This window comes from Lissotriton vulgaris, chromosome 12, assembly GCF_964263255.1.
Source record: "Lissotriton vulgaris chromosome 12, aLisVul1.2, whole genome shotgun sequence".
In the NCBI taxonomy this organism is placed as follows: Eukaryota; Metazoa; Chordata; class Amphibia; order Caudata; family Salamandridae; genus Lissotriton; species Lissotriton vulgaris.
The window spans coordinates 367,378,966-367,403,036 of NC_141700.1; the positions used below are offsets into that span (position 1 = coordinate 367,378,966).

At 42.9% G+C, this 24,071-nt stretch overlaps 1 protein-coding gene across 1 annotated transcript in view; it reads left to right on the forward strand.

The window, feature by feature from the left end:
- Window positions 1-4,902: 4,902 nt before the first annotated feature.
- The window catches only part of LOC147674072 (cysteine-rich venom protein tigrin-like), a 457,335-nt gene continuing 438,166 nt past the window's right edge, over window positions 4,903-24,071 (forward strand). Inside the window, exon 1 of the mRNA XM_086946456.1 lies at window positions 4,903-5,244. Coding sequence (XP_086802582.1) covers window positions 5,074-5,244 — 171 coding nt within the window. The 5' untranslated portion in view covers window positions 4,903-5,073. The remainder of the gene's footprint in view (window positions 5,245-24,071) is intronic.

Genomic DNA, 24,071 nt, shown 5'->3' on the forward strand with positions numbered 1-24,071 from the left:
TAATGTTTTCTGATCATGCCCCAGTTTTACTTAATATTGATATTTTGCCCAAATCCAGTGGACCTAAGAGGTGGCGCTTCAACAACACTCTTCTCCTCGACCCCAAATTCACTGCCTCCTTTACCGACTTTACTACTGAATTTTTTGTTCTCAATGACACCCCCTCCCTAGCCGAACACACCATCTGGGATGCTTATAAAGCTGCGGCCAGAGACTTCATCATCAGACATGTTGCCGCAAAACGTAAAGCTGCTCGTAAACGCACTAGTGATCTTTTATCTCAGATCAAAATCCTAGAACATGCTTTCTACACCTCCCACACTCAGGAAAGTTTGACAGCTCTTGTTGATGCCAAAATGAAATACAACAAGCAATCCACTGAAGATGCCTCACTCTACTTACTAAAATCCAGTTTGAAATTTTATGGTGGGAAAAATAGGGTGGGGAAAGTTCTTGCTAATTATTTGAAAGTTAAGCAAAACAAATTGAATATTGAGTCTGTTTTTGATGTTAATTCTGTCCTGCAACATAAGATGTTAATATATTGGAAGAATTTTCTCATTTCTACTCTACACTCTACTCTTCTGGAACTCAACCCTCTGCTCACTCTCTTTCCACCTTCTTTGCAGGCATTCAACCCCCTCCTAATTTTCCTATTGACCTATCTACCCTTGAAACCCCCATTACTGTTCGCGAATTACATACCGCACTCCACTCACTTAAAAAAGACAAAGCTCCAGGCCCAGATGGGTTTACAGTCAAATTTTACCAACATTTTGCAACCCTTTTGTTACCCAAATTACATTGTCTCCTCGATTCCTTTAAAGCAAGTGGTGCATCCTCAGGCACTTTTTCAGACGCTTACATTTGGATTATACCCAAGGAGGGGAAGGACACTCAACATTGTAAAAATTACAGACCAATATCACTTGTTAACATCGACTACAAATTATATGCCAAATCTTTAGCCATCAGACTAGATCCTTTTCTTCCAGAACTCCTTGGCCCCGAACAATCTGGATTTGTCAAAGGTCGCTTCATTACCGATAACACCAGACTCCTCTTCAATGTCCTTTCCAAGTCCTCACGTTTTAGTGACTCCCTAGCTGCAATCGCCTTAGACGCTGAGAAAGCGTTCGATAGAGTGGAATGGTCTTTCCTTTTCTCTGCACTAAAATGGTTTGGGTTTGGCCCTAACTTTATTTCCCTCATCTCCTTCCTTTACATGAACCCTAGAGCGGCAGTTTGCGCCAATGGCTTGATATCCTCCTTTTTTAGTCTTGGCAGAGGTGTTCGCCAGGGATGCCCTCTTTCACCCTTCCAGACCTGCACTAAAAAGTCTTCACTGGCTACCAGTCAAGCACAGGGTGACATTCAAGGCACTGTGCATTGCGCACCGGGCCTTTTGGAAAACAGGACCCGCAATTAACAGCAACCTTGTCATCCCCTATCACCCAAATAGGAACCTACGCTCCACCGAGGCTTTCTTGGCAGTGGTTCCTAGAGTGAAGAGAGCTACATCCGGGGGCAGGTTGTTCTCACTGAACGCAGCTAAACTTTGGAACACCCTCCCCCTTTCACTCCGTTCCAACCCGGACCTGCTCGCATTCCGTAAAAAGTTGAAAACTTTATTATTCGCCAAAGCCTCCGAGCTCTAACCAGTCACTCAGCATGTCTCTCCAATTCTTACTTCAGCGCTTGGACGCCCTTGGGCAGCAACCGCGCTCAATAAATTTATTTCTAATTCTAATTCTAATTCTAATTCTTTAACTTGGCCCTAGAACCTTTCCTATCTAAACTACGTCAAAATCCAAACATCCATGGTTTTCAACTTTCCCATTCGCAGGTTAAACTAGCTGCTTATGCAGATGACATTTTACTCTTCATTTCCAATCCCTCTGATTCCATTCCCGCTTTCCTTGCCGAAGTGAACGTTTATTCTCAACTCTCTGGGTACAAATTAAATAACGACAAATGCGAAATTCTCCCCCTCACCAAATTCACCTTCAAATCTGATTTTGTGGCATTTGACTTCAAGTGGAGCCCGGCCCATATAAAATATCTTGGTTTGCATATAACCTCTTCCATCTCGGATACTATCTCACTTTGCCTTAACCAATGTATCCAAAAATTATCAGACCTTACTTCCAGATGGCACCCCCTCTACCTTTCCTGGTGGGGTCGTCTCGACACCATTAAGATGATGCTATCCCCAATCGTTCTTTATACCATTTCCAATATTCCTGTTCCCATTCCTGCCAAATTCTTTACTAAAATCAACACTATCCTCTCCTCCTTTTTGTGGTCTGGTAAGAAACCGCGTATGTCTTTACTACGACTGCGTCTCCCCATGTCAGAAGGCGGGGTCAATTTCCCAAACTTCCCTGCCTATCACAAGGCTTTCCTCCTGAAACAAGCCTCCCTCTGGCTCAAAGACCCTACTGAGCCTCTCCCCCTTTGGGCTGAACTTGAGCGTCTCTCTCTTTCTCCTTTCTCTTTTGCCGAATATCTCTAGTTCTCCCGCAAACCTCAATTCATTTCTACTCCGATTCACAAATATACTGCAAAACTACTCCTAGCATCTGCTCCAGTTCCCCCCTCCTCTGTTACTGATTTCCTCAACACCACTATTTGGTATAATAATAGCATTCTCATTAACCAGAAGCCATTTTACTGGAAAACTTGGAGGCAACGAGGCTTGATCTGGGTTTCCCAACTCTTCACTGGATCTGTTTTCAAGTCTTTTTCTCTCTTTAGCCGAGCTTTCTCTCTCCCTTCCTCTTTTGATCGCAAATTCTTCTTACTCAAGACAGCAGTTATGTCCGTATATGATTCCCTTTCTCACTCCCCTCTTCCAGTTGTTTCTCTTAACCCAACTACATCACTCCATTCCCTACTCCGCTCAGGCCCCTCCGCTTCCTCCATCTACCATTCATTTCGCAAACCTCCATTACCCCGGCCGAAATCTACGGTGGAAGAGCAATGGGAATCTGACTTTGATACGTCTTGGCCTACTTCCCTTTGGGATAAACTTTGGACGAAGCTCCGCAAATCCTCTAGAGCTGCTTCTCTCACACAAACACTTTTCTTCATTTATAATCGACTCCTTTACACACCTTTTCTTCTTCACAAGAGGTTCCCCTTGGTTCCGGATCTTTGCTGGTCCTGTTCCACCCCCAACGCCACGCTCTTTCACATAGTTTTTCTTTGTCCCCTTACACACATTTTTTGGACTCAAGTGTGGAACCAAATCAATACTATATTTCCAACTTCTATCCCTTTCTCTCTTACTGATATCTTCCTTGGCTCACTTTCCTCTTCTTGGGCTGCTGTTGATTCAAATGTTCAAATTATAGACTTGTTACTAGCTGTTGCATTCCAACAGATCACTGTTAATTGGAAAAATTCAAATGACATTACTTTTAAAGCTTGGTGGTTTAATGTATGCTATAATCATAGACTTGATACTGCATTTGTCTATCCACTTAATCTTGCCCCGAAAAGACACGCCCTTTGGCTTCCCATTACCCTTTACCTTGATGTTTGTGCCAAACGCTCTTCTCATTTACCTCCTTTTCAGCAAGAGGTTTCGAAACCTCCTTAAATTACCTTTCGTTCCTTTATTCTCTTTAGAACTTATTTTTCCTCACATAATATTTATTGTCTTACCTCCATTTACATAGCCTCATATATCTTATATCTCTAGCCTCACTTACACTTTTTTTTCTTTCTCCCTCCCCTGCAATTTTTTACTATCTGATATTTATTGCTGTAACCTAATTTACCTTGCTTTCTTGATGATCATATGTCTCATTTCTTTTTCTGTAATGACACCTTTGTTATTCTAATAAACTTTTACTTGAACTTAAAAGCTGAAACACTTTTGATGTGTGCTGACTTGCTTCTTGCCAGAGAGTGGTTAAGTCTGGCAAAAAAAAAAACTCTCATTGTGTCAAGTAGGTGCTTTGAAAATTACCTTGAAGGCTTTTGAGTGCAATTAGGGGTAAAAAAGAAAGCTTGCAAAAGGGTTTGGTCCGTGTTCGGATCTGGAAGGCGTAACACTGGCAGGCTAGCATAAAAGGACCGTGACCCTTTGGAAAATGTACATCTGCGCATTAGATTTAATGTGTGAAATAATGTGTGCCCAGCAGAAGATTAAAGCGTTACTCCTGGAAAGGGGATTTTAGCGAAAGTCTGTGAACAATAGGGTAAGCATAGATGCAAAGCGAGGTGAAAGCATGCTTTTGGGGATTTGATTGCTACACATGGGAAGCTTTGCGACAGTTTAGAAAAGTGTGACGTGATGACAAAGACGAGGGGTGGGTGTGATCACCTACATTTAATATGTGCAATGCTTGTGAAATTGACGAGTCTCGTGCGTCATGTGAGGTGCCAGTGCGGGAGCCTGGTCATATACATGAATATCGGGGCTTTTTTTCGATGCATGTATGTTGCAAGGGCCTCATTTCCACCATCCTCTTTCCAGGTGCATTGTGTGCAACCAGTTTCTATAATTGTGCAATGAAAGTTGCAGACGTGTAGCTATGACACACATCTAGTTTCACAGTTTCCTCAAGACATTTTCTTCCAAAACCACTAAAAATTACACATTGCAAACTCAAGTTGGAGCGATTAGGGTATCAAAAAGTACACCGTTGAAGCAGAAGGACAACTGGTTCTCCAGTGAGGAACATCAAACAGTCAGAGAAATTATTGGGAACAGTGTCTTTGTAAGAGAAGGGTTTTAATTAAGGTCCTTTTGATTGCGAATGCGAGTTGCAATGCTAAGTACATGGCACGAAGTGCTCCTTTTGCAAACGCCTGATATCACCAAATAAGTCACCGAGGCCAGGGCGGGCGGAGGACGCAGGCACTCTTCTCAGGCTGTGAAGTGAAGTTTGCGGAACAGAGCCCAGCAGCAGGCGGTGGAAAGCAGAGCCTGGGAGTTTCGCTGGAGCTGCCACAGCAGGGGATGTGTGGGCAGAGCCGTGAGGCAAGCGCTGCCCGGCAGCCTCGGCAGAAACCACAGCGCGTCAGTCTGCTCCGGCGCTGGCACGAGCGCACCGCGCCGGGATGCGCCGCTTCACCGCTGCCCACGCGCTGCGCCTTCACGTCTTCCTCCTGTGGAGCCTCGCGAGCGGAAGGAGAACGGACTACACGGGGGAAGAAATACAGCTGCTGCTGAATTTACACAACACGTACCGAGCGAGAGTTAATCCTCCAGCTGCAAACATGATGAAACTGGTATGCCGCTCCCCTGACTTGTCCGTTTTATTTCTAATAACTAGATTTCTTGAATAATGTTTCATATCGCACCTGTGGCTTTTATAAGCACCGTAAATAACATATGTCCCTATTATTACATCAATAGTGCGCAATTTACCGACCTCGAAAGGATGAAAGGCTAACTCTGCCTAGTCACATTGGAACTCGTGACTCCCGGAAAACTGCATTTGGCAGTGACTAGCGTCCCACGTCGTCACCTCATTGTATTCATTTTGGTTTCAGAATCTTTAGAAACATTTAATTAAAAAATAGGTTGTTTAGCCTTGCTGCTTTATTAGGGCGACCAGACGTCCCGGATTTGCCCGTACAGTCCCGGGTTTACCATCTCAAAATCTGGTCACTCTATGCTCTATCCGGTGAGTTATTACCTCAGAGGTTTTTGTAACTTGATGAGCCGGTGAATCTTGCACAGGTGTTCAACATGAATAAATTGCGCATGAATACATATTTCCCTCTTTTTGGCACTTGATGTGTTGTTGTTCAAAATGTGCCAGTTCTGGTTAGTCTCCTCATACTTTTTTCGAGAAAAGTAATTTTTTTTGTTATTTTACAAATATTAGATTTTTGTAGAAAAGTCAACCTTCGGCAAACATTTCGTTATTTGTATGCCAAAGTGAGGTTCTTAAACAGCAAAAAACATCAGTGCTTCCAAAATTTCAGTGTCACTGATTTGTCAACAGTCACACTTCACTTCAGCATACAAATAACAACTTATGTACAAAACTGTGCCATTTTAACAAATTTCACACTAAAAGTTATTCTTATCTTAGATTCGTAAAATATGTCGGTACTAATTCATTGTATAAAAAAGGTGAAAAACAAGAACCTGGTGAGGAAATGTAGTGCCTGAGCAAACCAAGCTACACCAATATAATAACCCCACACAGTTGGCTTATACAGGTACATCTTAAGGATTTTGGGGGCCCCGGGCCAAATGTAGTTAGGGGCCCCTGCTCAGAACAGTTTGAATTTGTGATCCAATTTCAGTTCTTTCGTGCCCCTTTGGCCACGTCACTGACAGTGCACAGGCACAATCATCCGAATGCTAAATGTGTTTACATGGAATATCCAGGGATAGCAGCGGTGTGTATTTCCAAAAATGTAACAGAGCAGCAGCTCACTAATATGACTGCAAATCATCTCTGTGACACTCTATCATTTCTCATATGTGGTGTCCTGTTTTGAGCTAAAAGAAACTTTTATATGGATGTTGCATGAAAACAGTATTTCAAATAATCTGTTTAGTTATGATTAAAGGTCATCGGGGCAAGACTCTCTGCAGAAGAGAGATGGCTGTATGGGGGGGGGGGGGGGGCTGAAATGCTGGGGCCCTTTGCCAGAGCCCATTTTGCCCATGACTTATAACTTCTCTAGGCTTATAATAACACCTGGTAGTTACAGCTCTATAAAATAGAAATGTTTGCAGCCACTAAGACAGATGTAGCAGAGGAGTAATGGAAGTGGGTGGCAAAGGGAGGAGTCTGCTTCCTTTCTCATTCCATTGGCTTCCTTTCTTAATTCTAGTGCTCCTTTACTCTTTCTCCACAACATGCAAACAACCTCGTTTTTTTAACACCATGCCTTCACGGAGGCAGGTAAGTGACATTTTGTACACGTATTCTATGATGGGTGGAGCCAGAAACACAGCCCAGGATTCTGCGGCTACTGCATGTTGATTGGCCGGTTTGCAGGACCAGCACTGTAAGTTACACTGCGTTAGTATCAATATGGCATACTACATTTTGCAGTAGTGCCAGGATCAAAAGAGACAGCTAATTAAAAATAGTAGTGATCGCTGTGAGGGAGATGGAGTGTGAGTTTCTGTGTCTGTCGAAGAGTGCTTTTCTGCAAGTATATTTCTGTACATGTATGTGTCTGGGTGCATGTGAGCGAGGAAGATGTGACTATGTCATTGTTTTTGTCTCTCCACCTTCCAGTATCCCACTCAGCAGCCACGTGTCTGGTGCACCAGATGTTAGGAGCATTTCTTTATTGACGGGGGAAAACTTTGCATAATGGTGGTTATACTTAAAGTACTGCGGGAAACCACGTTTTGACACCGCCCATACCTGCATTATACGGTTGGTTCTGTCATAATATTGGCAATATTTACTTAGCATATTGTGAGCATTCATGGTATGATGTTAATCAACCCTAGTATGTTATTGCTCACCATTGCAAAACAATGAGATTACTTGGCATACTGTGAGCATTCATCGAATGATAGTAGATAACGCTATAATCTGAAGATCATATTGTGTATGTATGATGGACTCTGTCTGCTAAGTGGCATAGCAAGAGCGGTGCGGGGGGCGTTCCGCCCCAGACGGCACGAGTCTTCAGCTGTTGTGGGGAAGCAATTGGAGGAATCTCGCCAGCACCCTGCTTCTCTTCAATGATGCTGTCGCGGAGCGAACAACACAGGGACTGCCACTGCCAAAGGTCTAGCTACACCACTGTGTCCATGGCTGTCAGTTGTACAATTGAGAAATGACTGTTAGAACCCCTTTCAGAAGGCCATAGGACACACAGGGTCTACCGGGCCCAACTCTGGTGGTTGAGGTCTTTTACTCCTGATATCTTGGGGCCCGAGGTACTATGGATCCTCACCAACTGGGCCAAGTACCCCTTCTGCATTTGACTCTCATTGGTAGCTGTGGACCAGCAGTCAAAGACTCCCTGGGGGGGTGGGTGGGGGGGGGCGGTGTAGATACGGGTTAGTGAACACGACTCATTACTCAAAGTTCACTCAGTGATGTCAATAAATCAATGTCTATTTTTTATATAAAAAGAATGGTTTTATTTCTAACTCCACACATTCAAAGAAGTATATGGCATTCACAAGCAACAACACAATCCCTTTGAGGTTAGGGCTTTCGTTTTTATTTGGCAAATCCCTGTCCGACCCAGTTCCTTGCATTGTGGTCAGGATTATTTTCCATTCATTGGTGGCTGCATCTAGAGAATGCTTACTAGTAGGCCTTATTCAAGAGTCCCCTTTGACTCTGAGGAGATAGTAAAACATTTCTATGGTGCTGCAACACCCTCAGCAGATAGTCTCACAGGGCCTGACAGGTCCAAATCAAGTCTTCAGCAGCACAGGAGCATTCAGTGTATCTGCGGTGCCCCAACCACGGGTACCTGCAATGCTCTGATCCTGCTCCGTGGATTTGGGCTGCTCATTGTACATGCAGCAGCAGATGCAGGCTGTCTCCCAAGTGTGGTGCCAGCTTCTACTGTGAACAGAGATGAATGAATGAATGATGAATGAATACTTTCTTGTAGAGCGCATGGCTACCCTCGAGCATCCCAGCGCTGTAAGACCAGAGGATGTGAAGAAGACATTATTGAAACAAAAATGTCTTTAGTTGCTTCCTGAAAGCCAGATGGTTGGTTTCATGCCTGATGTTATCTGGGAGTTTGTTCCATCCCTTGGCTGCTTGGAAGGAAAGCTGGCGGCCGCCCATCCGGGCTAGCTTCACCCTGGGTATTACCAGCAAATTTCGCTGGTTAGATCTCAGAGGTCTCACTGATTGATGGCGACGAAACAGGGGACCGAGAATGGTAGGGCCGACATTGTGGATGGACTTATACGCCAAACACAAGGTTTTAAACATAATCCTCTCCTGAATTGGTAGCCAATGAAGCGACCGAAGTGAGGCCTTTGCCGAGCATCGTTTAGGGACTTTCATGAGCAGACGAGCTGCACAATTCTGCACAGATTGCAGAGTTTTTATAGGACCTGCTGGGGCCCCCATATAGACAGCATTTGCATAGTCCAGCCGCGAAAGAATCAACGACTGGACCAGCACGCGTCTGGCTTCAAATGGAAGACGATCCAAAACTTTCTTAAGGACCCTCAACAATCCGTAACAAGTTGCGGCCACCTTCTTGGCCTGGTATTGGAATCCTAAAGAGGAGTCCAGCCAGACCCCCAAGCTTTTTATTTGGGTCTTAGGCACCGGAGGGGGTCCCAGACAATGTGGCCACCAGGGGTCCAGGTTAATTGGAGCTTTGTAGCCCAAAAGCATGATGTCCGTTTTGGCCCCATTTAACTTTAAAAAAGAGGAAGTCATCCATTCCAGGACTTTGGTGAGACATGGGGCCAAATTATTGATCCCCTGATCTAAAGCGTCGTCCCTCACCAGGGAGACGACCAGCTGCGTGTCATCGGCGTAGGTGACAAGTTGGATTCCCCAGGGAAGCACCACCTCAGCCAAAGGTCTCATGTAGATGTTAAACATGGTAGGGCTGAGCGATGATCCCTGGGGAACGCCGTGATTCAATTGCAGCTGGCTCGATGATACCTCTTCCTCAAAGACGGAAAAACATCTGTCCGATAGAAAAGAATGGAGCCATTTAAGGGCCAATCTGGAAACCCCTGCAAGACGTAGCCGGTGCAGCAAAAGGGAGTGATTCACAGTGTCGAAGGCTGCGCTGAGGTCCAACAGGACCACCGCAGCGCAGCCTCCCGCATCCACAATGCCCCTGGCCGTCTCCACCACCGCCACCAGAGCCGTCTCCGTTCCTTGCTTGGCTCTAAACCCTGTCTGGGTAGGATGTAGTGAACCCGCGGTCTCAACAAAAGAAGACATGACCTGATTCACGTGTTTTTCAGCTATTTTGCTGAGACCCCGCAGCAGCGAAATGGGCCTGTAATTAGCCAGGTCTTCAGGGTCCAAACTAGATTTTTTTAGCAGGGCCCTGACTTTTGCCATCTTCCAGTTGGGGGGCACTACTCCTGAGGCCAGAGACGCGTTAATGACCTACATTATCACCGGGCAGACCGTCCCGATACCTGTTTGAGAACTGGCGGAGGCGCAGCATCCAGAGGGGAGACCGATTTAAGGTTGCTGAGGAGACTTTCCACGGTAGCCAGGTCTAGTAGTGAGAAGGCTTTAAGACCTTTAGACAAGTCTGGGGCTACCTCCTCAGACATCCCGTTTTCGCTCTCCATCCTATCTGGAATATGTGCAGTTGGCGCAAAGCTGGAGTAGATATTAGACACTTTGGCAGCGAAAAAAGCGGCTAGGTCCTCACAGCATTTCTGTGGGTTCGGAGCGGGCCTAGTGGCCATAGGGGTGGCGACCAAAGTTTGAAAAATTAAAAAAATTTCTCTGGGGGCATTAGCTGCTTCCGTGAATTTACCCTGATAATATGCAGCTTGTGTAGATTTTAATAATTTTTTGTACGATCTCAAAGATGATTTGTATTCACTTTTCGCCGCAGGGGCAAAGTCCTTTCTCCACTTCCTTTCCGCCCGTTTGCATAGTTGTTTATGCTCCTTGAGTTCCCCAGAGTACCATGGTTGTTTATTAGGGCCCTCCCGATGCCGAACCTCTTTTTTGGGGAGGGTGGCGTCTAAGGTGGAATTAAGCCACTTATCAAAGGCTTCGTTAGCTGCCACTGGGTCATCATGGGGAGCCGGCGGACACCTCTTCAGGGCTGCCTCCCAGTCCTCTACCGATAGTCTCGACCATATTCGGCTGACTTTCTTTGAAAGGGTGACCCTGTGATTCTGTATTGAGGGGGACCACACAAAAGAAAGTAGGGCGTGGTCTGACCAAGGAACAAAGCTTGGCTGACCACAAACGATGTTCCCAAGATTGGTAAAGAAGTGATCTAGTAGGTCACCAGCTACATGAGTGGAGCTGGCCACAATTTGTTCCAAATGTACTACTCCCAGGGTATCCAGCAGACACTGCGATGAAGCAGCATCGGCTTCATCAAGGTGAATATTGAGGTCGCCCAAGATGGAAAAATTAGAGGCACTACTGATGGATAGAGAGATCTTGTCTAGAAGGTTGTTACAGAAGTGGTGATAATCGCCCGGTGGTCTATATACCAAGATCCCTGAGAAAGTACAAGTGGGCGAGAAGGATATAGAAAAGCCAAGACTCTCGCACTCTACAAGTGGACTCTCAGAGGTTCTGCACACAAAGGTGCTCTTATAGATAATCGCCACACCTCCTCCTCGCCCTGTCTTACGATCCTGCCTGATAATAGAATAGTTGGGCGGGAGCGCCGGGACTATATCTGGGTCAGATGCATCGGTCAGCCAGGTCTCAGTTAAAAAAAGTACGTCTAGATCTCGTTCCCCTAGGAGCAGGTGGATTTCCACTGCATGCCTCGGGAGAGATCGGCAATTTAGCAGGGCGAATGTGAAGGAGTTACTTTTGCCACTCACTAGCTTTATAGGCTTGCAATGTGGACAAAGGGACATTACCTCCTCTGGTAGTGTCTCCTTAGGACAACTAACCTTAACGCCTCCTCTGAGTGCCCTAAGCTGTTCCCCACTATAGCAGAGGGTTTTAGGAGATAAGGGTTCCATTGTTATAGCCCCCAAGCCACGTCCTAGCCCGGCCTGGCACGGACGGGCACAGACGGGCTTTCCTTGCTTACTTTCACTTGTGCGTCACAAATGAGGTTGATGTACAAAAAGTCTATTTTTCACCCCACGAGCCAGGGGTATTTAAACAACACTGAGTGCTCCCCACCACAGTAGGGATCACCACCACCATCTAAGTGGGTTCCACTTTGTTTATGAAACATATCCGGGGAGACTGAATCCACTTTTCCTCTCCCTCCCTCCATTGTTACAATTAGGTTGCTGATTCACTCTTGCACATGGACAACGCCCACCCAATAGGTGCACAGCCATCTCCTCACACCTCGCTCTGGGAGTCCTCTCAGTAGGACTCCCACTGGATCTCGCTCCCTCCAACACTCACCTCTTCCTCACAGGGCAGACTGGTCTTGGCAAGTAGGCATGCGTTGATGCTCCAGACTCTAGGGAAGAAGGTCCAGGTTTCCCTGGGTGACATCCCCTCACCCATCAGGGAGACTAGTAGGGCTTGACCCCAGTCCTGGTCACAGGCAGAAGTTTTGGAGAACTGCCCACCCTCACACAGCCCATCTGGCTGCTTGGCAGATGACAGATTTTGGGATCTCAACTTCACCTTCTCATAGTTAATTTTTAGACATCAAATATGATTTAGGGTCTGGAGCTTTGAAGTTATATGTTAGGATTCTGCTTCTTTTGAAGTGTAAAACTTTCACTCTCTTCTTCCTCTTCAAAGGCTATTTATCACAGCAGGGGAGACTCTGAAGCTGATAGTCCCACAACACAGGCAATGGGAGTCACTAGAGTTCACACCTGGATGTCAGCCTCAGTGATATGTGCATCAGAAGGTTAATCCCGAGCTCTCAACCTTACTCTTTATGATTCCCTTATCACCCCTATTTCTTCCTGAGATGTGTCCAGGCCTTTTTTTGTGATCTATCGCAGAATCAAAGAGCATCCTTTTGAAGTGTACAAGGGAAGTCGCTCTCCTCCTTTTTCCAGTGTGTCCCACTGAGCTCACAGGAATGTAGAAATGCACAAATCTGTCTGGGGTATTCCTCCACTCCTCATTTCTAGTGGTGGCTGCACCAGTAAAGCGGAGAAGCATCGCTCCACTGCTTCTGAGCCGTACAACAAAGGAAAAATAAATTGATAGTAACAAGAAGTTATTATTATTTTATTTTTCTCTATTGAGCCAGGTTGAACAAGGCAGGGCTGGGCTTCTGTCACAGTGCAGGAGGAGGAGTGGTATATGCACCTTAAGTAAACATGACGGTTTGGCTGGCCATCTTGGGCCAGCCAAACAGTCATTTGCACTTAGCATGTTCTCCACCGGGCTGTAATGCACAGCATGGGTGTAGATCATGCACAGGCTCACAGTTCCCATCAGAACACTGAACCAGGGCACTCAGACCAATCACAACGCTGCTGTTATGGTGACAGCAGCATTGTGACTGGCGTAGGGAAGCCTGGGTGCTTCCTGCCTCTGGAAGTGAGGAAGAGCAGAAAACGACGAGAAGTGTGAGGAGTGAACAGGTAAGTGTTCTTTCATTTCTCATCCCCCCGCCCTGCCACCTCCGTTCTACAGCTTCCACCACTCCTCATATCTTCACCCAGGCAAGTCTGTGCTTCCCAAAATGGAACCCAGGATCCTCCATGTAATGTACCAATGCAGACACACTTGCACTTAGTGTACATAATGCACCATTGCAGGCACACGTACTGTCCAGTACTGTCTCCTCCATGTAAACACACACAGTGCCAGCACAAACACTCACCATGCGTGCACTGCACAACATTTCACCCATCATGAATTGTATTTTTTACAAGCACACATACATTTCGCACATGCTGTCATGGTGCATGCACTGCACAGCATTACATCTCTCATGTAATGTATCACTTGCAGGTATGCATACACTTAGTACTTAAACTAACCATACATACACACTGTAGTGTTCTAACCCTGTACTGCGCCCTTCCCAGGCACTCACACATCTAGCTTAGAGTACCCACTCCTGTGTTGCGCAGCACTCTACATCTAACTGATGTAGGCAAATGGTGAGTTAAGTATGCAGCAACGAGACCTTTAAAAAGGTGAGGTGGGCTTCATTCCAGTGCCACAGTGTAAAAAAAGGGCCTGTGAACTCCTACTGATCACTACACTGTATGCTGGCACCACAGCATTCGTTCTGCTGAACTCTTGGTAAAGGCGGTTGCCTTCCACCATTATGAGGGTGCCCCTCCCAATCCAACAAGACGAAAATCCGTGAGACAGGCCTATGTCATGGTGCGCATGCATGATCTTTGTTTGCTTATGACAACCAAAATCAGTATTAGGAATCCAGACAACAGACCAGTTGGGCACTCAGGGCAGGGGTAGATGACATGTGCCATGTAGAGGACTTTTCTGTCCCAAGAATGATTAAAGTAAAACATAGATGTTTGGGGATCAAATATTTATTTACTAAAAATAAAAAAAAGCTAGTATTTGGGAAAAATATATATTTTCATATAAATGAAGTGCTTTTGTTAGGGAGAGCTTATTTATTCAAAATGAAAGGCCATGATCTGACAGCAAAATGTCTATATTTCTAGAAACTTACAGCTTGATTTTTGAGGACCAAATTATTGCCCTTCTGAAATATAGTTAAAGCTGATATTTTAATTTATGCCTATTTCAGGAGAGCTACTGCTGGTGTCTCTCTGGCGCCAGAGCATACTTTCAGCAATAGCCAGGTCTTCATATATCATGTAGATTAATTTCATCCTCTACAACACTGAAGATTTTTAGGGCAGTATGACTGTTGCTGTTTGATGACCAAGGGTCTGATTTATAGTTTGGCAGACAGGGTGCTCCATTGCAAATGTAACAGAGTACACTGTCCGCCTAACTGACAATCTACATGCCCATTTAGGGTTGGGAGGACTTCCAGCTTTCCCTTGACAGAGGCGAGAGCCAAATTGGCGTCATTGATGGAAAGCTTTTTCTGACAGCCCGGTGTAGTAGGGAATTAACCCACCCACCCTATTTAGGGTGGACAGTGTGATGTCCTTTTTTTCTGTCTTTCACGGCCAGCTAAAACCTGGTGGCAAGGGACAGAAAAAAGCAAATAATGACCCTCAACACACTAAGAAAAAACGCTCTGGGTCTGAGGGTCTCTTGTTTTTCTAGTTTTTCAATAACAAACTCGCACATTGTTTTTGAAAGACAAAGTTTGTTAAAATTTGTCGGCTGGCTGTCCACCAAACTTTTTGAACCTTTTTGTACTTTCACAAAAGACGCCATGAAGACAGTTCCTGTCATGGTTCAGAAGTCCTCAGTTGGCCAGCGGTGCTCTAACTTTGGCAGACTGTAGTTCTTTAAGGTGACAGATGTAATATCCTCCACCACCCTGCAAGTACCATTCCCTAAGCTCTAGATCTGGCACTGAGAATATAAGATTGGTCTAAACAGCTGTCTGAACCTGTAAGGTCTCTGTGAAGTGAGGAGTAGTACTGCTGTATGAGATTTTAATATCTGTCTGATTGTGATATCTAATTCTGCTGTCTATAGAAGGAGATTGCGAGTTTGGTTTGTTGTTATAATTTCCATCCTGCCCCTTTCAAACATGACAGAGGAACTACTCAGAAGGGGCATGATTGAAAAAGGGCAGGAAGTGAATGAAGATATAAAGAAAGATTTGATATATATATTTAATGAAATTGGAAACCATGTGAACATACATACCCAGAGTTTTTGAACCACCTCTAGTAGCAATGACTTTTAAGCCCATTTATACAGAACATTTACTGAAAAAATGTATCTTTTCATACTATATTTTCCAACTTTTTATAATGAAAGTGAAACCTGAATATTTCTGAGGAGGGCCATAGGAGAATGAGACTTGCCCCTTCCGAAACTACACCTTTTTAGCCAATTCAATTTAGGTCACATTTAGTGCCAATCTTAACAATTTCCTCCATTTTTACAAATTTCTCTTTAGGGAGGGTGAGTAGGTAAAAGTCATGCTTACATGGTTGCATCCCCTACATACACATCTTTTCTGCAAAGGATCCTTTGTATGACACATTAGGCGTGCTTCCAGATCCTTGGGCTACTTACTAGCCGAGGAGATGTGGTCACACGCTAAAGTAGACTACTTTTAAACTTGGAGATCTGGGTTCTAATTCTGTCTTCAGCACTTGTCTCAAAATTGTGAGCTTCTGGACAAATCACATAATCGCTCTCTGCCTCAAATTGTAAATATGTGTACTTTAACTTAAAAGTATTATTCCCTTATTGATGTACAAGATCATGTATCATCTCTCGCTATTCTCCATTACTGCATAGCTCACTAAGTAGGTTTACACTATGTAAATGTCAATATGTACATATGAACTACCAGTCACTCATAAGCTACTCGTTGGTGACCTCTGAACTACAGTATTCTGATGTAGAAGTATTGTTCATAAAGGTGGAAATGAAGGTCCCCTTTGAACCTAATCCTTGAGGAGTTTGCCATGAGTATAGATCAAATGGACTTCTACATTTTCTCTTCATATCCCGTGAAGAATTGTGAAAAACTAAAAAGTTTCTTGAAACTAGGTGTTTCAAAAATACAAGTTTCTGACCTTTACTGTCTTGGCCCGTCCTTAAATCGGACAGCCCGGTCTTCTGGGCTACTTCCTCTCTGTATGATAGCACTCAAGAATCTAATTAAGTGAGCACTTAAGGCTTCTCTTGACTCTCCAGAATAGAACTGTTTCTGTAGATTGCTATGAATCTTAGATGTAGAACTGGACAAGGCCAATTGTGTCAGTGGTCTTGCATCTCTTGAAATAGCACTTCCACTGTGGAAGACAGGAACATACAGATGACCAGCTCTATTGTAAATGATCCTAAATAATATGTCTAAGCCACGACCCACTTTACAGCTCTCTTGTTATTTCTAAATAGGTTCATGCTACATAAATACCTCTATATATACATACATCCTGTTGGTGTTAAAATTTAGCAACGCTATCACGTTGTCATTTGAATATAGGAATATAGTTCACTCTTGAATCAAACAACCTATGATGTAAAGTTTGCTAAGCAAGTCCATACATTTGTGGTACAATTTTCCAGCCAGCTAACCTACCATTTCCAGCAAACATGAAATCCCTAATCTGCCTTGGAGCCAGGTACTACCCACAGGGTTGACCCATAAGGTAACATCTACTTCTGGTTGTGCACAAGCTGATTTCATTGCATTGTAGTACCGTTTGTTTATTTGGCATACACTACAAAATGATTTTTAGGCCGAGCATTCGAGACCTCTTGTATATACTTTAGTATATATTTATATGTCCACAGCCCATTTCTAACCAGAAATGTGACGACACCAGGTAGGTTGGATAAAAAACATTTATTTCCACTTCGTGGCAGGCTGGCAGTCCATTCTGAGCACTCGCCCTTAACTCCTTCCGCGTTTCAGCTTCACTTTCAGCCTTGGTCACTGGAGGGCAGTTGCAAAAACTAGTACAAGGATCACGTGCTTATGTAGCTCATCAGACCATCCTATTGGCGACGGTCTGACCATTCAAGTGTCCGTGTTAAATGCACACACATTCAAATAAAAAAAAAGGTTTCCTTCAACTGCTGACTGATAAAACAATAAAAAAAGCAGTTCAATTCATCTCATGTGAAAATGGGAAAAATAATAAGTGCACTGGACTTGCCTTCTGCATTTCAGTCTCGAGGGTTTGTTTAAAAATCCTTCCAAACCAGCAAACAGAGTAGAGTACTTTTTGCTACCTCATGTATTTTGTTTGCTCACAATTGTCACTTTTACCTCATGTAACTTAACGTCTGCTTTTGTAATTTGTTCACTTGTAATTTTCTCCTCATGTATCATTACTGTTCCTATTGTGAAGTGCTCTGACGCCTTCGGGTAAAGTCCGCGCTATATAAAAACGCATAAATAAAATAAAATAAAAAAAGTAAGTATGGGCCTGCTGGGGGCTGGGCCGCTGGGCCTGGCGTGGCCTGGGGCCGAGGCTGGTGTCGGCTTCAGTTCACCTACCTTTGCTGAGTCAGTGTGTCACCGTGTCTTGTGCTCTTCAAGGGCTGGGGCTGGGCCTGGGCCTGGGCGCTGCCGCAAGTTGCCTGTGGTGTGTGGCCTGGGTGGGCGGCAGCGGCTGGCAGCAGCAGTGTGACACAGGACGAGTGTCACAACGAGTGTCACGACTCACGAGTCCTCCTCCCGACCTCCGCTCCTCTCCAGCAAGCAGCCCGGGCCATCAGTTACAGTCTGCCGCGCCGAAAGACAGCGTGCTCACGTCAGCCCCCGGCATATATGGGAAGCGCAAGGGGGCTGACCAACAACTGCTGCCCAGGGCTCTCATTGGTAGCGTTTTCTCGCGCTACACGAATGACGGCCCTGGGGGACCCCCACATTGGCAGGCCACAATCATTGATGGATGCCAGACCTCTATGGCTGCCTTCTGCTCTAGGAGTGGGCGGGGTCATCATGTGCCTGCGCAGTGCACAGAGGCAGGCCCATCAATCATCGGACCTCCAGGCTAGTGAGTTAGTGACTGTGCGCGAAGCACTCAGATTTAAGAGTTGTGTGTGATTGTGGGCGCCCGCCCAAGCCAGTTTTTTGCGCACAAGAACCTAAATGTAGCCCAAAAACGAAACCCCCACCAGGCATGGGTTTTTCCTGCACAACTGGGAAAAAAATCGCCCAATTGTGCGGGAAATAGCCCAATCTGGTAACCTTGGTTGCATAAAACTAGTACAAGGATCACATGCTTTTGTAGCTTATCAGACCATCCTATTGGCGAAGGTCTGACCATTCAAGTGTCTGTGTTAAATGCACACACATTCAAATAAAAAAAAAAAAAGGTTTCCTTCAACTGCTGACCTTAAATAATTCAAAAAGAAGTTCAATTCATCTCATGTGAACGTGTGAAAAATAAAAAGTGCACTGGACTTGCCTTCTGCATTTCAGTCTCGAGGGTTTGTTTAAAAATTCTTCCAAACCAGCAAACAGAGTAAAATAATCTGCTTGCATCCCTTGCCCGACTTTTCCTAACAACCTCAACTGGGCACAGTCCCGTTTTATTTTGTAGAAGAGGTCAGGCGGGTAAGGCTCCACATCCATAATTCCAAACACAGTTTCTCCATTAACGCAGCCTTTGACCACAGCAGGGCGGCTTCCTCAGACAGGAACGGAGAATCTGGTTAAAAAATCCACAACCCATTTCTAACCAGAAATGTGACAACTCCAGGTAGGTTGGATAAAAAACATTTATTTCGACTTCGAGGCAGGCTGGCAGTCCATACTGAGCACTCACCCTTAACTCCTCACGCGTTTCAGCTTCACTTTCAGCCTTGGTCACAGGAAGGCAGTTGCATAAAACTAGTACAAGGATCACATGCTTATGTAGCTCATCAGACCATTCTTTGGTGAAGGTCTGACCATTCAAGTGTCCGTGTTATATGTATTTATATGTGTCTGTACTTTGTGGCCTCTGGAGATCAGCCCAAGGACTTGTCTGATTCCGCTTAGGGACGTTTGCTTCTGTTCAACTGCCTCTATTTAACTGTCTTAATAAAAAACGACTAGAAGAGGTCAGTAAAATACCAGAATTGCTTTCTGCAGAGGGAGTTTTAAAAAAAAAAATTCTGGCAACTGCCTCTATTTAACTTTCTTTATAGAAAATGACAAGCAGAGGTCATTAAAATACCAGAATCACTTAGGCATTATCTAGATTCCAGTCCATAGAAATTGTCTTTGACGAGCACCCGTAGGCACTATTTGTTTCAAATCTTGCATTTTCAGTGATATGACCATCAAAGGCCCTGATTTTATATTAAAAACAGAGCTTTGGACTATACCCTTTCCTGCTGAAAGGCAATATTTCTCTCCATGTGTTCCCATACCTGGTGTGTCACAGTTTGATGCTTACTTTCCCTCCATGTTAAAGAACAGTAGATGTTTCAGCACCCAGGCTAATGTGCTGCATAGCTAAATACATATAAGATCCCAAAGGCGAGACCAATTGCATTTCAAATGCTTGTTTGTTATGCTTTCAAGTAATAGCTGATATTAGCTAATGGTGCCTATGTCATTGACCGCAGGAAAGGCTGGGATGACTCAGTGAGTTGAATGATTACCATTGACAAATGTGGTGATTTGAAGGCTGAGAGTTCAAATCTGGGCAAGGTCTGCATGATTCCTCCAAATAGAGGCATGCAAACTCAAAATGTGTGCTATTTGCACAAAATATTTATTCAAGGTTAACCTGACCAAAATCTTGCTCAACTGTTCTTGGGATGCACAGTTTCCATATGACCTGTAGTCCTGTTGCCTGTGCAAACTCCTTTCACAACTCAAATGGCATTAGGGCACACATTGCATTGAAGCAGTGCTTCATTTGATCTGGTGGTTTCTGGTGCTCTGGGTTAGCCCTAATTGTCAACATCAACACTTATGGCAGTCTGCCACATGGTGGCGCTGTTTGTCTGATTAAGAGATGGGTAAAGTGCCTTCAAGGGAATTCGTTTGAAATGATGTTTGTCACTTTTAAATTGATTTAGAGGGATGATAAACTAATCCCTATATGTAATTAATACACCACATATAATATTTTGAATGACTTTAGAAAAATCTTTAACACATAAACAACATATAAACAACAAGCACAAGGGTGTATTTTAGAAAAATAGAATTTATCAAGAAAATTTAAGTGGTAAATGATGTCATATACAGATGAAAACAATTCAAATAACAATTAGGCCTGCAGGTACATGGAGAAATAAAATTGGTAAGTGACACAGCAGAACCTAAAAAAACAGCTATCCCAGGTCGAAAGTTAATGAGACAATAAAGGGATAAGATGAATGTCGACGTTTCGGTCTCCTAAAGAATACTTTTCGAGACCATCCTCAGGACTGATGTCAATTACGTGCTGTATAGGACCAATGTGTAATCTGAAATATAAATATTTACAGTTACAACCTTATTATGTACTTAAATATTTCCTACACCCTTGTGACAAAACAAAGTAAACACAATTAGACTTATACCTAAAGACAAGAGACATATACATTCTGGACAAACCTTAAAAAATGGCAATACAGTTATTCAAAAGAATGGCAATACAAAGTAAACACAATTAGACTTATACCGAAAGACAAGAGGCATATACATTCTGGACAAACATTAGAAAGTGGCAATACAGTTATTCAAAAGAATTTTCTGAGTTTATGTAAACTAGTTCACAGATAATCTATTTACCAAATTCATAAAAACAATTCATGAGACATAGTTGGTCTATTGTAATAGAGATTACATCGAATGACGCCTACTTACTGCAATGGAAAAGACATTTGTTCAGTTAGCATTTAAATCAATAGCCTAAGGTTTTATTCTGTTAAAACATGACAGAAATAGTACGAGCTGTAATTTGAGCAGTCAATTATCTAATATATACAAAAACATTATATTCAGTCTTTTAAATGTTCGCTTGTTATATGGCTACATATAATCAGGACATTTTGTAAACCAAACCTATGTAGAGATGGTGTTTACAAAGGGGAACAATTCCTTAATTCATGCGGATGCTTTACAAACACGCACCATTAGAGAAGAATATAATAGTACCTCAATCAAAATGCTGCAAGATTAAAGCTGGAAACAAGGGGTTCGAACCACGAAGTTGTGTCATCAAGAGTAATGGAAATGCTCCTAAATAAGAACATTCAATTAATTCAAATTTAAACTGAAAATAAAATAAAGTATAATCCAAAGTAAAGGGAACGTGTAGTACCTATTTATTAGGCCGCGCCGCACAAGGGAGTTGAAAGGTAGTGATAACAGTTTTCAAGCGATGACCAAATCGGAAAGTACTGTGTAATATAAAGGATAAAGAGTCTATCATTTTAAATGAAATGCTATTCTGAAAAGGCGTATTTTTTAAAAAACGGTTTTGGTTGCATACCTTTGACTGAAGGTGAATTAGCCCCCAAATGGTAATACGGGTAGTCTAAACGTCAAGCATTGGTGAAGGAATAATATTCAACCTTCATGCAGTTGATATCGAGGCATTAATCTGAAAAGGTGTACAATGATATTTAGTGGCTGAGTTATACAAGCCTCAGTCATATGTGAATACGTAAGGCAAAAAGAGTTTACCTAAGTAGTCCACCAAGTCAGTATGGACACACTTTATTGCCGTGTTTAGTCGAAGCAAGTTTCTCTAGGAAAGAGAAAGGAGAAAGCTTAGCGCTTAAACACTTAAACAATGATAGCGCTGTATAGAGGGACTCATGAAAAGCCCGCTTACCTAGTATCAGAAGGTGGATCGAACTGCGAACATCCGGCAGCAATGCAAAGGCAAAGGTGTAGACAATCACCCGGTATTCATTTTTAAAGGAATACCGGGTGATTGTCTGGACTACTTAGGTAAACTCTTTTTGCCTTACGTATTCACATATGACTGAGGCTTGTATAACTCAGCCACTAAATATCATTGTACACCTTTTCAGATGAATGCCTCGATATCAACTGCATGAAGGTTGAATATTATTCCTTCACCAATGCTTGACGTTTAGACTACCCGTATTACCATTTGGGGGCTAATTCACCTTCAGTCAAAGGTATGCAACCAAAATCGTTTTTTAAAAAATACGCCTTTTCAGAATAGCATTTCATTTAAAATGATAGACTCTTTATCCTTTATATTACACAGTACTTTCCGATTTGGTCATCGCTTGAAAACTGTTATCACTACCTTTCAACTCCCTTGTGCGGCGCGGCCTAATAAATAGGTACTACACGTTCCCTTTACTTTGGATTATACTTTATTTTATTTTCAGTTTAAATTTGAATTAATTGAATGTTCTTATTTAGGAGCATTTCCATTACTTTTGATGACACAACTTCGTGGTTCGAACCCCTTGTTTTCAGCTTTAATCTTTTAGCATTTTGATTGAGGTACTATTATATTCTTCTCTAATGGTGCGTGTTTGTAAAGCATCCGCATGAATTAAGGAATTGTTCCCCTTTGTAAACACCATCTCTACATAGGTTTGGTTTACAAAATGTCCTGATTATATGTAGCCATATAACAAGCGAACATTTAAAAGACTGAATATAATGTTTTTGTATATATTAGATAATTGACTGCTCAAATTACAGCTCATACTATTTCTGTCATGTTTTAACAGAATAAAACCTTAGGCTATTGATTTAAATGCTTACTGAACAAATGTCTTTTCCATTGCAGTAAGTAGGCGTCATTCGATGTAATCTCTATTACAATAGACCAACTATGTCTCATGAATTGTTTTTATGAATTTGGTAAATAGATTATCTGTGAACTAGTTTCCATAAACTCAGAAAATTCTTTTGAATAACTGTATTGCCACTTTCTAATGTTTGTCCAGAATGTATATGCCTCTTGTCTTTAGGTATAAGTCTAATTGTGTTTACTTTGTATTGCCATTCTTTTGAATAACGGTATTGCCATTTTTTAATGTTTGTCCAGAATGTATATGTCTCTTGTCTTTAGGTATAAGTCTAATTGTGTTTACTTTGTTTTGTCACAAGGGTGTAGGAAATATTTAAGTACATAATAAGGTTGTAACTGTAAATATTTATATTTCAGATTACACATTGGTCCTATACAGCACGTAATTGACATCAGTCCTGAGGATGGTCTCGAAAAGTATTCTTTAGGAGACCGAAACGTCGACATTCATCTTATCCCTTTATTGTCTCATTAACTTTCGACCTGGGATAGCTGTTTTTTTAGGTTCTGCTGTGTCACTTACCAATTTTATTTCTCCATGTACCTGCAGGCCTAATTGTTATTTGAATTGTTTTCATCTGTATATGACATCATTTACCACTTACATTTTCTTGATAAATTCTATTTTTCTAAAAAACACCCTTGTGCTTGTTGTTTATATGTTGTTTATGTGTTAAAGATTTTTCTAAAGTCATTCAAAATATTATATGTGGTGTATTAATTACATATAGGGATTAGTTTATCATCCCTCTAAATCAATTTAAAAGTGACAAACATCATATCAAACGAATTCCCTTGAAGGCACTTTACCCTTTTATCCAATCACCCAAGCCCTCAAAGGTATTTTGGGTCGCTCACTGTTCCCTGATCATGATTAAGAGATGAGCACAACAACTGTTTATTAATTAAATATACATTAAAATTGACTAATACCTGCTACTCAAGCCATTATTATAGCTCTGAGGGCCTGGAATAGTCTGAACTGTCACACTTGTATGAGTATAAGGGTTAGTAGTGGTGTTGATACTGCCATTGGCAGCACTGGCAGGGGCTCTGGGTGGAGCAAGCTGTAGTGCACTCCTAATGAAAGCCCTGGTACTTCTTTAACAAATTAAAAATAAAATTAAGCACTAAATTGAAGGACTTTGCCTTCCTTGAG